Consider the following 13,866-nt stretch of genomic DNA (forward strand, 5'->3'; position numbering starts at 1 on the left):
AGATGGAAACCAGAAGAGGTAGGAAGCTATAGAACGCAAGAGTGGCAGAAGGGAAGCTCACACACCAGATTGTATGAAGGCTTGAAAAACCTGCTCCTAGTCAAGTGAAGGAAACAAAAGAGGGTAGGGAAAGTAGGTGACTGAGGCTGCCTGGAGTGTGTCCAGGCAGGGTTTGGAATCACAACCATCAGCTGTGAGCAGCATCCTGACCCAGGCACCACGTGGAAACAGGAGATAACATGGTTGTGCTGCTTTGCACGCGTGCCTAGTGTCTGGGACCAACTGCTTCATGCCTGTCAAACTGGTTACCTGCCTCAGGAGCTTCCTGGCCTATGGAGCTGTACAGGGGAAAGCAGGCAGGTTTTGTCCCCTCACAAGCAAAAAAACCATCTGCAGTTTGCATTAATTACTAAGCCCCAGCAGTGTTAAGTGGCCACAGGGAGAGGAATGGGAAGTGGGCAGTGGATGCTTCAGGATGAGAAGCAGTTGGCTGCCACACAGCATTGCTGGGGAACAGCAGCAAAACAACTCTGGTGGGTGAAAAGAGGGATCAGGAAAGAAGAGACAATCTGAACAAAGCAGAGCATCTCTAGACAATTGCCTGGTTCATTCTCTTCTCCAGCCTTGCAGAACTGCTGTCCTGTTGTAACAGGGCCCCAGCAACATGGGAGCCCTCCCACAGCAGCAGCAGGCTCCTCTCCTTTGGCCTCACTGCCCAGCGATGCTGCAGACAGCATGCTTGCAAAGAAGGCAAGGGTGGAAAGAATGAAGAAGGAAGGGACCCCCACCTGTTCAGGGAAGGCACAAGGGAGATGGGTGCAATCCCAGGTGCTTGCACAGAAGAGAAGAGCCCTAAGCAGAGAGAGCAGGGCACTCTCACAAAAAATAGCACACACAATTGCTTTAAGGTTAGCAAGCTTCTGGCTTGCAATAAGACTGGTACAAGGTATCTTGCTTTGCTATGGCAGATGAAAGGCTGCTTCCATTCTTCACTGCACCCAGAAACCTAAAAAAGGCTGAAAAAACACTGGTGCCCTTCCTCATGCTGCAGTCCTTGAAGCCATCAGTGCACCAGAGCCAGCCTTCCTAGGGCACAGTGAGAAGCCTGCCACCCTCACTGCCTGCACAAAGGCAAACACAACCTACATTACCCAGACAGCAGCAGGGACCTCAGATAATTAAAGCACCCAACAATTGTGCCTTGGCTTTGTTGGGCACAGGCTGGTAGTGGGAAAAGATTTTGGAAAGCTGGGGAGAGCAGCACTTCCCAATGCCACTGGTGACCTCTGTTTGTAGAACACGAGGCCCATTTGCTTGCAGAGACATTCACAGGCTGCCTGTAACTCTTTGTGCCCACTTCAGTGCTCAGGGAGGAGGGCCCATCTCCGACGCCTGCACTGAGGTGTCTGGAGAGAGAGAAGATGGAGGGAGAGTGGGCAGTGATGGATCTGGAAGAGATGATGCCTGAGCAGAATCAGACTGCTGCTATGGGAAAGAGAAGTCAAAGCAGTGCGTGGAAGGGAAGCAAACAGTTGCTTATGTGAGGGAAGGCTGATCCTGCTCTGCCATCTGGTATACAGGAAGGGAGCAAGGGTAGAAAATTAATCCTCACAGTCTTTTTGGTTAATCAGCAGAGAAGTGGCAGAGAAGAGAGTAGGAAGACGTAACACCAAAGCAACACCAAGAGTGAGCTCAGAGAGGGCTGAGACAAAGCAACTGGTCAGAAGGGACAGATGAGACATAAGGAGCTTGGCAAGCCTTTCCTTTGCCATGGTCTGCAGAGAGCCCATTCACAGAAGAGATATGCTCTGGCTTTGTTGCTCCACAGCATCACTTAGGATGCAGCAGTGAACTTCTTCAAAGGCAGCTATGGCTGGCAGGGTGGGCAGGTAAAAAGTTGACTGGGTAAGAGTTATAAACATGATGTGCAAGGCAAAAAACTCAGATTAACATGTAAAGAAAACAAAATAAAACTTGGTAACATGAGCAGGATCAACTTAAAATGCATAAGGAGTGGGACTGTCCCTCCTGGGGCCAGCAAAGAGCAGACTGGGTGGCAGCATGCACCCACACACGTAGAGGTACCCACACTACAAACCTCTGCTGCCTCCAGGCTACTCACACCAGCCTCCCCTGCTGGTCCACAGCAGTCCTGTGCACCCACCCAGCCCACCTACTCTGTACACTAGGGAGAAGGCAGCCTCAAGACCCACCTTTGTATTTTAAGCGAGAACAGCATTTTAATGCTGAGGCTTTATGGGCTCTTCTCCTGTATCACACTGCTTGCCTGAGGCAGTGCAGGCTCTTGGAAAACTCCCCCATGCTCCTCAGGCCCTCAAAGCAGCACTGCTTGTATGCTTTGCAGGGTGCCCAACAACTAAGTAAGCAGCTTAGCAGGAAAGACAGCCCAGAGGCTTCTCAGAAGATGGGGTCTGAGCTGTGCTGCTTGAAGGGTGCAAAGGGGCACTGCATCCATCTGGCCTTCCTGGAAAAGCACCCCTATCACTCCTGAGCAGGGATGCCACAAGAAAAGCCCAGCAGCAGCAATGCAGATGTCCTTCTCCAGCTCATTAGCGACTCACTAGTGATGATGTGCCTCCTACCTTACGGTGACTGGTTTGTTAGGGCCAGGAATAAAGCCTGAAGACAGGCTATTTGGAAAGCAGGAGCCTGACTGCTCCTGCAGTTTGTGTCCCACCTCAACATGTCAACCTCCAAGATCTAACAGCCTTTCTCAGGGCTACCAGATGGAAGAGTGCAGGAAGGAGACCAGTTTGAAACTGGAAGCAACACTCTTTCTAGATTAGCAAATCCTAAAGCCATAGGGGACCAATCAAACCATCTGATGCTATGTGAAGATCAAAGAATTTCTGCCTGGAAGTTGCGCACACAACTGCTGAGCTTAAGCAGAGCTTTCTGAAAGGCCTACTTGACTTTGAGACCCTCAGTACCCAAGAATTCAATCTGCACTGGGACTGTTCATCCAACAGTTTGTCACCAGAAATATTCTCAATTAGGGGCCTGTAAACCAAGACCTAGTCACTTCTTGGATAAATCAAAAGAACTCGTAGGTCCCTCAGTGTAAGGAGGGTTTCGCTGCTCAAGCAAAGTTATTCCTGTGGCCAAACCTCTTCTATCCTGTGCATACTTCTCTTACTAAAGAGATGCCAGAACCAGACAGCTACTGCTCCACCAGCCAGTGAAGCAAAAACCTGAAAAACAGACCAGTATGAGATCCCCTGTGAGCAGACAGCATGTGGAAAAGGTCATGGGAAGATGTCCGCCTTAAAGAGTCCACAAAGCAGAGGTTTCGCTTACTTGGACTGTTGTGAGACTCTGAAGGACTCATTTATGCATGGAGCTGTCTCTGATTAAGTGTGTTCAAGGATAAGAGCATCCACTGATGGAATTAATTTAAGTGGCAGGAGAGTTGCTTCAACCTCTGCCTATCAATACAAAAGCTATCTGAAATAGGTATACAAATCCCCACACTTGGAATTTGTTCTCAGTGTTCAAATATTTATAACTGCATGATCTGAACCTTTCTCCATTCTCATACCTGCCTATCCTGTGGCACTAAGCCACCATTAGCTCACTTAACGAGGTGGAGGAATCCCTGCGACTGATATGCTAATGAAGCTGAGTTTTCCTCAAAGAGAAGGTCACTCCAGTAGTGAGCAGAGCAGCTCTTTCCTGCCTGAGCTCCCTTTCTAATGGCCATCTCAGGCTCTCAGCTGCTGTGCATGCTGGTGCCCTCCCTGCAGGGAAGGCTGGCTGCTTTTGCCAACTGCTCACCCCACATAGCTAGTAAATCCCAGACAGACGGTGCTAACAGAAATGTCTTTCCCCCCCCTTTTAATGCTCTTTGCATAATGGCGAGCCCAAAAATCGTTAGTGAAAACGAGCTTATCGCAGGGCCCTTTGATAGCCCTAATCTGCTTATGCACAGCACTTTGAGCTGCCAGTCAGAGCAATGCAAACTCCTGCTCTGTGATCACATGGGGCAGAGCGAGGATGAAAGTGATATTGCCTGGGTCACCTCATTATCTAGCCTCTCTATTAGATCAGCTGCAGCTTGTTCTGGTTTCCCCTAGTGCTGCAGTCCCAGAAGCAGCAGCCCTACTTGCTCATACAACCCAGGCAAACAGCCACTTTGCCAAACTTTGACTCCTCCAGTTGCCTGAGAGCCACAAGCTCATCTGGCCTTAAAGAATGCCTCATCCTGCTATCAATCAAGTGTATGGACCAGAGATGAACTCTGGAGGAAGGAAGGCAGCTGGAATGGGAAGTGATGAAAATCCAGTGGTTTGGGGACAGTCACATATAGAGCCAAACACTCATATACTGCCTGCCCAGACAGCTTGTCTGCATGGCAGTAAATTCATAGAGATACACAAACCCACTCAAATCAAGCTCTCCAAAGCAATTTCCCAGCCTGTTTCATTCCTCCATTAGTTTTTATGAATCTATCCTAAGGGAAAAACAGCATGATCAAAGGGACATGAAGAAAGAACTTACCACTTGGGTGCACCCCCTCTGCCAAAGAGCCCTGATCCAAAACCCCAGGTGACTTTCCCCATTACACCCTTCAGCAAACTCCATGCTGGCATCCCTGAAGACCCACAAGGGCAGAGGTACTGGGCTACTCCATGCCCAGGCAATGGAAACTGGACTGCTTTTGCTTTGTCTTCAGCAGTGCATAGTATCAGACACTTACTGGATTGGGCAGTTCTGGCTTCGATCATTGGGGTGTAGACTCCTACCCCCAGCTCTGAGCGGGCACCCAGACGGAACTTATACAGCGTGTCTGGTTTGAGACCTTCCACGGCATATGAGGATGTTGGGTCAAACTCCACCTTTTGCTGTCAAATAAAAGGAAACACAGATTATTTGGTGTAGTTGGAAAATCTAGAAAAGCTGGTGCTCAGCTCTCCATGCCAAGGGAATAGGCAGCTCCATCACCCATTCTGGCTCCACAGAAAGTCACAGTCACGCTGTCAAACCTGTTGCAGTTCTGCATGACATCCAAGGTATAGAACTTCTTGGGAGTGATACAAGGACCCTGGCAGACCTCTCTGACAGCCAGGCTACACTCGTGTCCAGTCTGCACTGTCTATCACTGTCTTTGTGGGAATGCTGGGACTAGTTTTGTAATTCACGTGAGAGGCACAGGACACGAGTTTGTTTTCTCCCAACAGACAATGCCTGCCTGTGAAACAAAGTAAAGCCCTAAAGCAGTTGGGATTGCTAATGCACCTAAACAGTGCCACTAAAGGACTTGTTTTGCTGTCACTTCACCTGGAGGGCACTGACTTCTGGCAGCTGTCATGCCACTATGAATGCAGAAGAGGACTATGGGACATTGTGAAGCTGCCTTTGCACAGCTCTCACTGTGCTGCCCTGAAGCCAGCACTGCTTTTCATATATTTAGAGCTGGACTTCCTTTAGGGACCTGGCAGTAAATGTGGAAGGGCTCTCTCTAGGTCACCCTCAACGTGTTCCTTAAGTGTAACCAGTCCTGGAGCTGCAGACACATATTGGAAGCCATTTCAGACCCACCTAGAAGCCCTACTGTCTTTAAAGGCACCAGCAGTAAGGATGCCTCAAGGATGGTGTCACGGTATTCTGGAGTCTTTTTAGTCCCAAACCAGTCACTAGTTACTTTGTTAGGCATCAACAAGCACTGCTGAGGTCACTTACACAGAAGCCGGAGACTGCCATATTCCTATACACACCCCTGAGACAGAAGAAACGCAGAGAAGAAATGGTCCTGTTGTCACCCCAGCTCAAGCAGACACCTTTCCCAAGCTGCTGAATTGGTATATCCGACCCCAAGTGCTGCTGATGAAGAGGCAGGATCCTCACCTGGGTGCCATCCTCCCCTTCCCAGTACAGCAGCTCGTATTTGGTAATGCGTTCCTGAGAAGCAGGCAGCCACGTCAACAGGATGCGGGTATCAGACTCTGCTTCTGCCTGGAAGTCAGCTGGCTGGGCAGGAACTGGGGACCAAACACATGGTTAGTGCCGGGAAGCATATGCAGGCAAAGGAGTAGCATGGCTTTGCAGAGCTTGTGTTTCACCTTGCAAGGACCTTTTTCTTTCTTTCTGGATTCTCCCTTCCTCCCTTTCCCCCATATTGTGCTCCTGGAAGAATGCAGGCAAAAAGCAGGCACCTTTGGGACCCAGGAGGGTGGCTATGGGAATCGTGCTCACTTCCAGCCCCTGTCTGCATCCCCGCTCCTTCCTTCCACACGCATACTGAGACCCCAGAAAGGTTCAGCACAGTCACACAGGTGCCGACGTCCATGCCCAGGACCGTGTGTCACATTTTTAGCCACTGCATCTCAGACAAAACTGCGGGCTGCGTTACTTGCAGAGATTGACACCAACTACCCAGGACAAGCTGACGGCTTAAATCTGATAGCTGTGGGGTGGGAATGCCACTCTGACACGCAACTGGTTGATCATTAAGTGCAGTTGTGATGCCTGGTATAGATCAGACACACAGCCGAGCAGCACACCACTGAGGTGCACGCGGAGCTGTGGCACCTCACTCCATACGTACCCCCTTGCTGCGTTTTGACCTGGATGATGTCCGAGGGGGGTCCGTCACCCACTGAAGTAAAGGCCAGGACACGGATGCTGTACGTGGTCCCCGTGATGAGGCTCCCAACGGTGGTAAGGTGACTGTCATCAGTGTTGTGTTTCTGCCACATGCTCAAAGGCAGATGCGGGTCAGTGGTATAGTAAACACGGTACCCTCGGATTTGTCCATTTGGCTCCTCTGGCTGCTCCCACTGGACCAGCATGGTGCTGGCGCTCAGCATCCGTGCCTGGACTTTGAGGGGTGGACTTGAAGGAGCTTGCTCTCCTGTCCGGGCCTCGACCAGCTCACTGGGGGGACCCCTGCCAATGTTATTGACTGCGATGACCCGAAACTCATACTCCGAGAAAGGGCTGAGCCCACCTATGCTATAGCGGGTTGTTGCCACACCATCCACCTCCTGGAACTGACTCTCCAAAGATTTGGGCTTGTACTGGATGACGTAATATGAAATGGGGTCAGAGTTGCCTGAATCCCAGGTGAGGGTCACGCTGGTAGCTGTTGTTTCAGTCACTAATGGCTCTGTTGGAGGTTTTGGCAGTGCTGCAATTGGAAGGCAAAGAGGTGTGATTTAAATAATTCAGTCAGCTCAAACCCTGCAATGTGCACGGGGATAAAAATGGAGCTGCCACCTCCCATTAACATTCTTCTTTAAAAGGCAGAAATCATTTCATACTCTACAACATGCATTTTTATATTACCATATATTGCTTGAAGTGGTTCTTAATGGAAGGATAAACAGAGCAATCATGTTATTAGATGTGCTTGACGCACTTACCAGCAGCAGGCTAAATAAAGGTAATTCAACGGGGATGCAGGAATGTTTCTGTCATGGGGGTTCAGCTGGCAGTGGGAAGGTACTTGCTGGGCTGGGCTAGCCCCAGAAGCCAGGTGTACAGCTGATTTACAAGGGATACAGTAAAGCAATCAGAGCACCACAGGTAATCTGCAGCTATGCTCCTACTTCCACAGAGACAGCATCTTAGGCCATAGGGAATTCATGGACAGTGCTGTTAGATGGGTTGATGGGGGAATGTCTTGTAAGTATTACAACACATGCAGGAGGGATACAGCCAGAGAAATTACCAACTTTCACATCCACTATTTCACTGGGTGGTGTGTCAAACTGCAACCAGACAATAAACTGTTACACAAGTACTCCATGACACTGACATCTCTGAAGTGTTAATGAGAACACAACTACCACAAGCAAACATTTCCGCATTTGCCATTTTACCAAGACAACAAAGAAAGAGGAGTGAGTGAGAGAGATTTGCAGAGTACACAAATACTTAAAGACAATGACTGAAAGTCTACAGTAAGCTTAAAACTCCTACAACCACTCTAGTTAAAGTCATTAGTGACTTGTAATGAAGCTGTGCTTGACGAGGAACTAGGAAAAATGCTTAGCCCAAATTAAGATCCTTAAGTATTTAATTCTTTGGCAAAGCCAACAGGTCTCCAGTTTCCACATGGTTCATCTGAGGGCAATCTCTACAGCACAGGAGTGCTGAGGAAGATGCTTTTTCCAGTGCTACTGCAACATGGAACACAAAGATCGGTGAGGACTGAACTGGCACGGGAGGAAAGGGCATGTAACCCACAACCAGACACCACACATCTACCCAAGGATGACTCAGGGAAGTCAAATATCCTGCCCAATATTACAGCCTGACATAACACATATCCTAGCAGCCTCTCTCAAGCTTTCAAGGACAGATGACACTCATCCACCTTTTCCTTTGGAAGCTTGACTCTTGCCAGTTTACGCATGGGTGTGCAGCCTGTATGTGAGCAAGGCATAGGTCTTGTACCTTCGATGCACTCACTGCAATTAGCTCTGTGTCATTATACTTCTCCTGTTTAACCCTGCAAACTGTCTATTTTCCAGTAAGCACAGGAGAGGCAACTCTGGATGAAGGAATTAGAGTCAGAGGCAGTACTATATGCAGAGTGAAGGTGCAGGAAAGACAGACAAGAGAAACAAGGAGGAAGGCAATGGGCTAAAGGAGCTGAGCAGACTGCTCTCTGTCCTGGGGACCTCTGCAGTCCTGGAGTGGCAGTGGGATGTCAGCCAAAGAGGGAGTGAGGCAGAGCTGTCCCAGATACAAAGAGGTAAATACTGGAAACTGTCAGGGCAACCAGGTGCAGGTCCCACCTCCTCCCTCTGCATCCAAACCTCCTCCTCATCATGCCCTTTTCTTTCATACACTCTCGGGTAGGTACTATAACCAAGGCAACCCCTGTGCTCTGTAAGAAAACAAGAGCTGGAAAAGCTACTGACAAGCAGACACTATGAGTAAAAGGAACACTGTGCAGCTAAGGCTAAAAGCATCCTCTGACCAGCACCAGGGAAAAGAGAATTTGCTGTTAATCTTCAGATTAGAGAGGGCTAACGCTCAGCTCTGTGATTTGTTCAAGCAGGAACTCGATGCTGGAGGTGGCCATAGAGCAGGAGGGGTCCTGCAAGAACAGAGAGAACAGACAGACTCAGAAGATGACGTATCTGTGGAAACCTGATCTACAAATCAACTGTTAAGCAGAGGAGGAAAGGGATAGTGTGGACCTGCTTGGCCCCAGATGGGAAAGGCAGGGCACGTGCTTCAGCCTCCCACTACAGAGCTGTCTGGATGGGCTGCAATGTGGTCAGCAATCAGCAATAACATCCTCTTTGGGGCAAAGCTACCTGTGAAATGGCAGCAGGAAGCATACCTTAATCAACAAGGTGCTTGGTGACAGCCAGCATGGCTTCACTAAGGGGAAATCCTGCCTGACCAATTTGGTGGCCTTCTATGGTGGGGCTACAGAACTGATGGACAGGGGTAGAACAGTTCATGTCATCTACCTGGACTTGTGCAAAGCGTTTGACACTGTTCCACACAACATCCTTGTCTCTAAATTGGAGAGACATCAATTTGATGGATGGACCACTCGGTGGATAAAGAACTGGCTGGATGGCTGCACACAAAGAGTTGTGGTCAATGGCTCAATGTCCAGCTGGAGACCAGTAAGGAGTGGTGTCCCTCAGGGATCGGTGTCGGGACCGGTCTTGTTCAACATCTTTGTCGGTGACATGGACAGTGGGATTGAGTGCGCCCTCAGCAAGTTTGCCGATGACTCCAAGCTGTGTGGTTTGGTTGATACCCTGGAGGGAAGGAATGCCATCCAGAGGGACCTTGACACGCTTGTGAGGTGGGCTGATGCCAACCTCATGAGGTTTAACCTTGACAAGTGCAAGGTCCTACAGCTGGGTCGGAGCAATCCCAGGCACAGCTACAGGTTGGGCAGAGAAGAGATTCAGAGCAGCCCTGTGGAGAAGGACTTGGGGGTGCTGGTTGATGAGAAAATGAACATGAGCCAGCTTCAGTGTGCGCTTGCAGCCCAGAAAGCCAACCGTATCCTGGGCTGTATCAAGAGGAGCATGACCAGCAGGTCAAAGGAGGTGATCCTGCCCCTCTACTCTGCTCTTGTGAGACCTCACCTGGAGTATTGTGTGCAGTTCTGGTGTCCTCAACATAAAAAGGACATGGAACTGTTGGAACAAGTCCAGAGAAGGGCCACAAGGATGATCAGGGGACTGGAGCACCTCCAGTATGAAGACAGGCTGAGAAAGTTGGGGCTGTTCAGCCTGGAGAAGAGGAGGCCGTGCGGAGACCTCATAGCAGCTTTCCAGTATCTGAAGGGGGCCTATAGGGATGCTGGGGAGGGACTCTTCATTAGGGACTGTAGTGACAGGACAAGGGGTAACGGGTTAAAACTTAAACAGGGGAAGTTTAGGTTGGATATAAGAAGGAAATTCTTTCCTGTTAGGGTGGTGAGGCACTGGAATGGGTTGCCCAGGGAAGTTGTGAATGCTCCAACCCTGGCGGTGTTCAAGGCCAGGTTGGACGAGGCCTTGGGTGATACAGTTTAGTGTGAGGTGTCCCTGCCCATGGCAGGGGGTTTGGAACTAGATGATCTTAAGGTCCTTTCCAACCCTAACAATTCTATGATTCTATGACAGCAACAAAAGATGGAGAAAGGGGAAAAGGCAGAGTGGTAAGGGAGAAAAGAGAACATTGACAGAGGAATACACAACAGTTATAAAATGAACACAGACAGCTCTTCCCTGCAAGGGGAGAGTGGGAATGCTCATTCTGGTGAGGCCCACAGGCACTTCACACTGCTGAGATGAATCTTCTTGTCCCACCCTTTTTGCAAGGGACATCTCTGTGCAAACAGCTCTCTGATTAGACATCCACAGCCCTCTTCTCCAGGACAGTCTGTGGCCTACTGTTGTGCTGAGCTGATCCTGCTGATACACAGAACAAGCCAGAAACTGTTGGATGAACAGGCTTGGTGAGGTCTCCTCATGGCATAACAAGGAGCCAGTCTGACATAAGCCTGTCTCCCATCGTGCCACATGTATGTGGAAACATGCAGAAATGACCTCCAAAGCAAATACTACACTGTGAGCAGGAAAAAATGAAGTTGTGAGTTTGGGAACCTCCCTTACAAGGTGGAAAAGTCACAGGAGACTGCAGTCAATTTCTGCACCCAATGATACTTTGACAAAGGGCTACACTATTGAAACCCAATCAGAAGCATCACAAGGAGTAATTGCTTACCTTTGACAGTGATCTGGGCTGTGGCTTCAATCATGCCGAGGGAGGAGATGGCCACGCAGGTGTAGTTGGCAGACTGCACAATGTTATTCAGCTCCAGGACATTCCTACCGACGGGCATCTCATCCTCTTTGGTCAGTTCCTCCACACCAGCCATCCACTTCACGTAGGGCATTGGAGCACCTACTGCCACGCATGTGAGGTTCACGCTCCCCCCAGGCATCACCTCATGGTTGCTCGGAGGGATAGAGAATCGAGGAGCAACACGCCGCACTGAAACAAGGAGGAGACAGCTAGTAGGGTCACAGAACCAGCAGAGAGCACTCAGTTGCATTGCGGTGGTACGTGAAGGGGGTTCAATAGTTTTGCCTGTCTATCCCCCGGGACAGATAAAATTAAGTGCAAAAGCTGTTCCCTGCTTTGCCAAATTGCACGCACTTTGCTCTCCTTCCTTAGCCACTGGCATCTTATTAGAAGAACTCATTAAGGGATGGCTCAATCCATTCCCTCCAAACATAGCCTTTTGAAATCATATTACTAACATGAAACATTCCTCCATTTAAATTACATTCCTCTAATTAGAGAGCATGCACAAATGCCAGTCACACACTCTCTCTGTGCAGGCCCCACTGAAGCTCTGCAAAACAGAATTACCTGCTCAATTTATTAGCTCTAGAGTAAAGCAACCTGTCCCCTAAACCTCAGAGGGTTTGGGCAGGAGCAGCAAAAGGGTTTCTTTTGGAATTAGCACACGTGCACTGCTAAATAAAATATAATTCCTTTCAAAATGTAACTCAGGTTCTACCTTGGCTCAGAAAAAATAGTCACCAGAGCTGCATGACATTGTCAGGGCCCGAACAGATCACCTTGCTGGGCAGGAGGGAACTAATCCTGACAGATGTGAGATCATATCCATTTTGACAGAAGAGAGCTGGGCTGGCAGAACCCTTCCCACCTTTGTGGCAGCACTTCGGGAGATGTATTCCTCTGTATTTCATTGCACAGCTTCTCTTCATATCAAGCCCTTGCTGGGTATTTCATTCAAGACTTATTTGTAAGCAACTCTCAGCTACAATAAAGCTCTAAAGCTGCCTGCCATATGCATTCCCGTCAGGAAAATGACACTGAGAAATGAGGCCCCTTCTTCAGGGTTAGTGTTATGGGCCTATTTAAGCAAGGGTACAGAAACAACTGTGCTCGGTAAATCTTTTGTCTCCTCTGGGCAAGCTCATTTTAGTCTGTAGTTAAAAAGGGAAACTGCTCGAACGTGTCTCGCCCAGCAGCCCTGCTCTGCTTTAGCCTCCTCCACCAGAAAGGCAGCCCCAGAGCAGTGACCGGGTTCACGACTGATCGGCTCCCGAGGAGCCTCTTCCTGCCAATTATGTTCCTCCATCAGTGCTGGTGGAGCAGCCAACACTCGTGGTGCTTGGGGCAGGTGGAAATGGGGCAGGAGCAAGAGCGGTGCCAGCTTACAGAACACCACAGGCACAACCGGCCCCACGGGCGCTGGGGGATGAGAGGGACACTGCTCTGCTGGCCTGGCTCCTGCTACCATGGTGTCTCCACAGGCAGTAAAGCTGCTAACAGCCCCGTGAGCCGCAGAGGTGTCAGTTCTGCTTGCCAAGCTCACTCTCCCCAAATCAAATTCCACTAGCACTCTCTTTGATGACTCATCCCCAAAGCAACAGGCTCACAGAAATAGACTGAACACAGAAGCCCCCACGCTAGCATGTACAACAGAGCTAAGACTTTGTGATAAATGAGACAATACTGTCAACATCGTGTGTGTACTACACATCGTCTCGGTGACAAAACAGGGCTCATTAGCTCCTTACCAGCCAGGGGAAGGATAACTTGCCTTTCTTTTTTTTTTTTTTACTCCTTTTTTGAATGTCTAAATCCAAAATCTTGCTGGTTGTTTCTTTTAATCAATTATTAAATCTCAAATCAATAGCTACATGAGTGATAGCCAGTGAGGCGTTACCTGACTGATGGGGCAGCGCTCCCCAAACGAGACAGAACTGAAAGTGTACTCAAGTGCTACACAGTCATGAGAATACAGTTTCACCTGATGGACATGGCAATGATTTAAATGATGGCGTGTATTTCCAACCAAAGCATCCCAGCACCATTCATTAAGAGTCAGGTTTCATTTTACAATGAACATGGTGTTGAATTATTCCAGGTAGAAGCTGTTCAATTTCCATTCCCATCCAAGGACCAAACCCACCCTACCATATTAAAACAAAAAAGAGCAAACCTCGAGGATAAAGCCATAGGTGTGCACAGAGCACTCACACATGCACCAGGCAAACAGGCACTGGAGGCCACTACAGAGCCAGACAGAAAGCAGTGCAAGGGCAGGACAGGGAGAGGGAAGGGACACAGGAACTCACGCACAGGGACATGGGAAGACAAAGAGAGTGGAGAACAAGAGGCCATGCAGGAAGGTCATAGCCCAACATGCATGCACAAACAGATTTTGACTCCCAGCCTTGTGAGACCAGAGGCAGCACAGCCTGCTGCAGACTCCCCTGTACCCTACACTGTGCTCCTGTGTTAAGCATTGCTTTCAGGGTGCTCCTGGGGCCAGCCTGAGCCCTGCCAGTGCCGTGTCCCCCTTAATGTGTCCTGCAGAGGCAGTGGCTGCAGCCATCT

General features: G+C 49.4%; 1 protein-coding gene across 14 annotated transcripts in view; it reads right to left on the reverse strand.

The window, feature by feature from the left end:
• The window catches only part of PTPRF (protein tyrosine phosphatase receptor type F), a 397,714-nt gene that overhangs the window by 66,063 nt on the left and 317,785 nt on the right, over nt 1-13,866 (reverse strand). For all 14 annotated transcript variants that reach the window (XM_061451477.1, XM_061451480.1, XM_061451476.1 and 11 more), the window contains 4 exons: nt 11,212-11,481; nt 6,566-7,147; nt 5,866-5,999; nt 4,718-4,862 (listed from right to left, as the gene is read on the reverse strand). In XM_061451477.1, coding sequence (XP_061307461.1) covers nt 4,718-4,862; nt 5,866-5,999; nt 6,566-7,147; nt 11,212-11,481 — 1,131 coding nt within the window. The remainder of the gene's footprint in view (nt 1-4,717; nt 4,863-5,865; nt 6,000-6,565; nt 7,148-11,211; nt 11,482-13,866) is intronic.

The sequence above is a fragment of the Pezoporus flaviventris genome, unplaced genomic scaffold, assembly GCF_033815535.1.
Source record: "Pezoporus flaviventris isolate CSIRO_AGI_PZ_B2104156 unplaced genomic scaffold, CSIRO_AGI_Pfla_v1 ptg000013l, whole genome shotgun sequence".
NCBI lineage: Eukaryota > Metazoa > Chordata > Aves > Psittaciformes > Psittacidae > Pezoporus > Pezoporus flaviventris.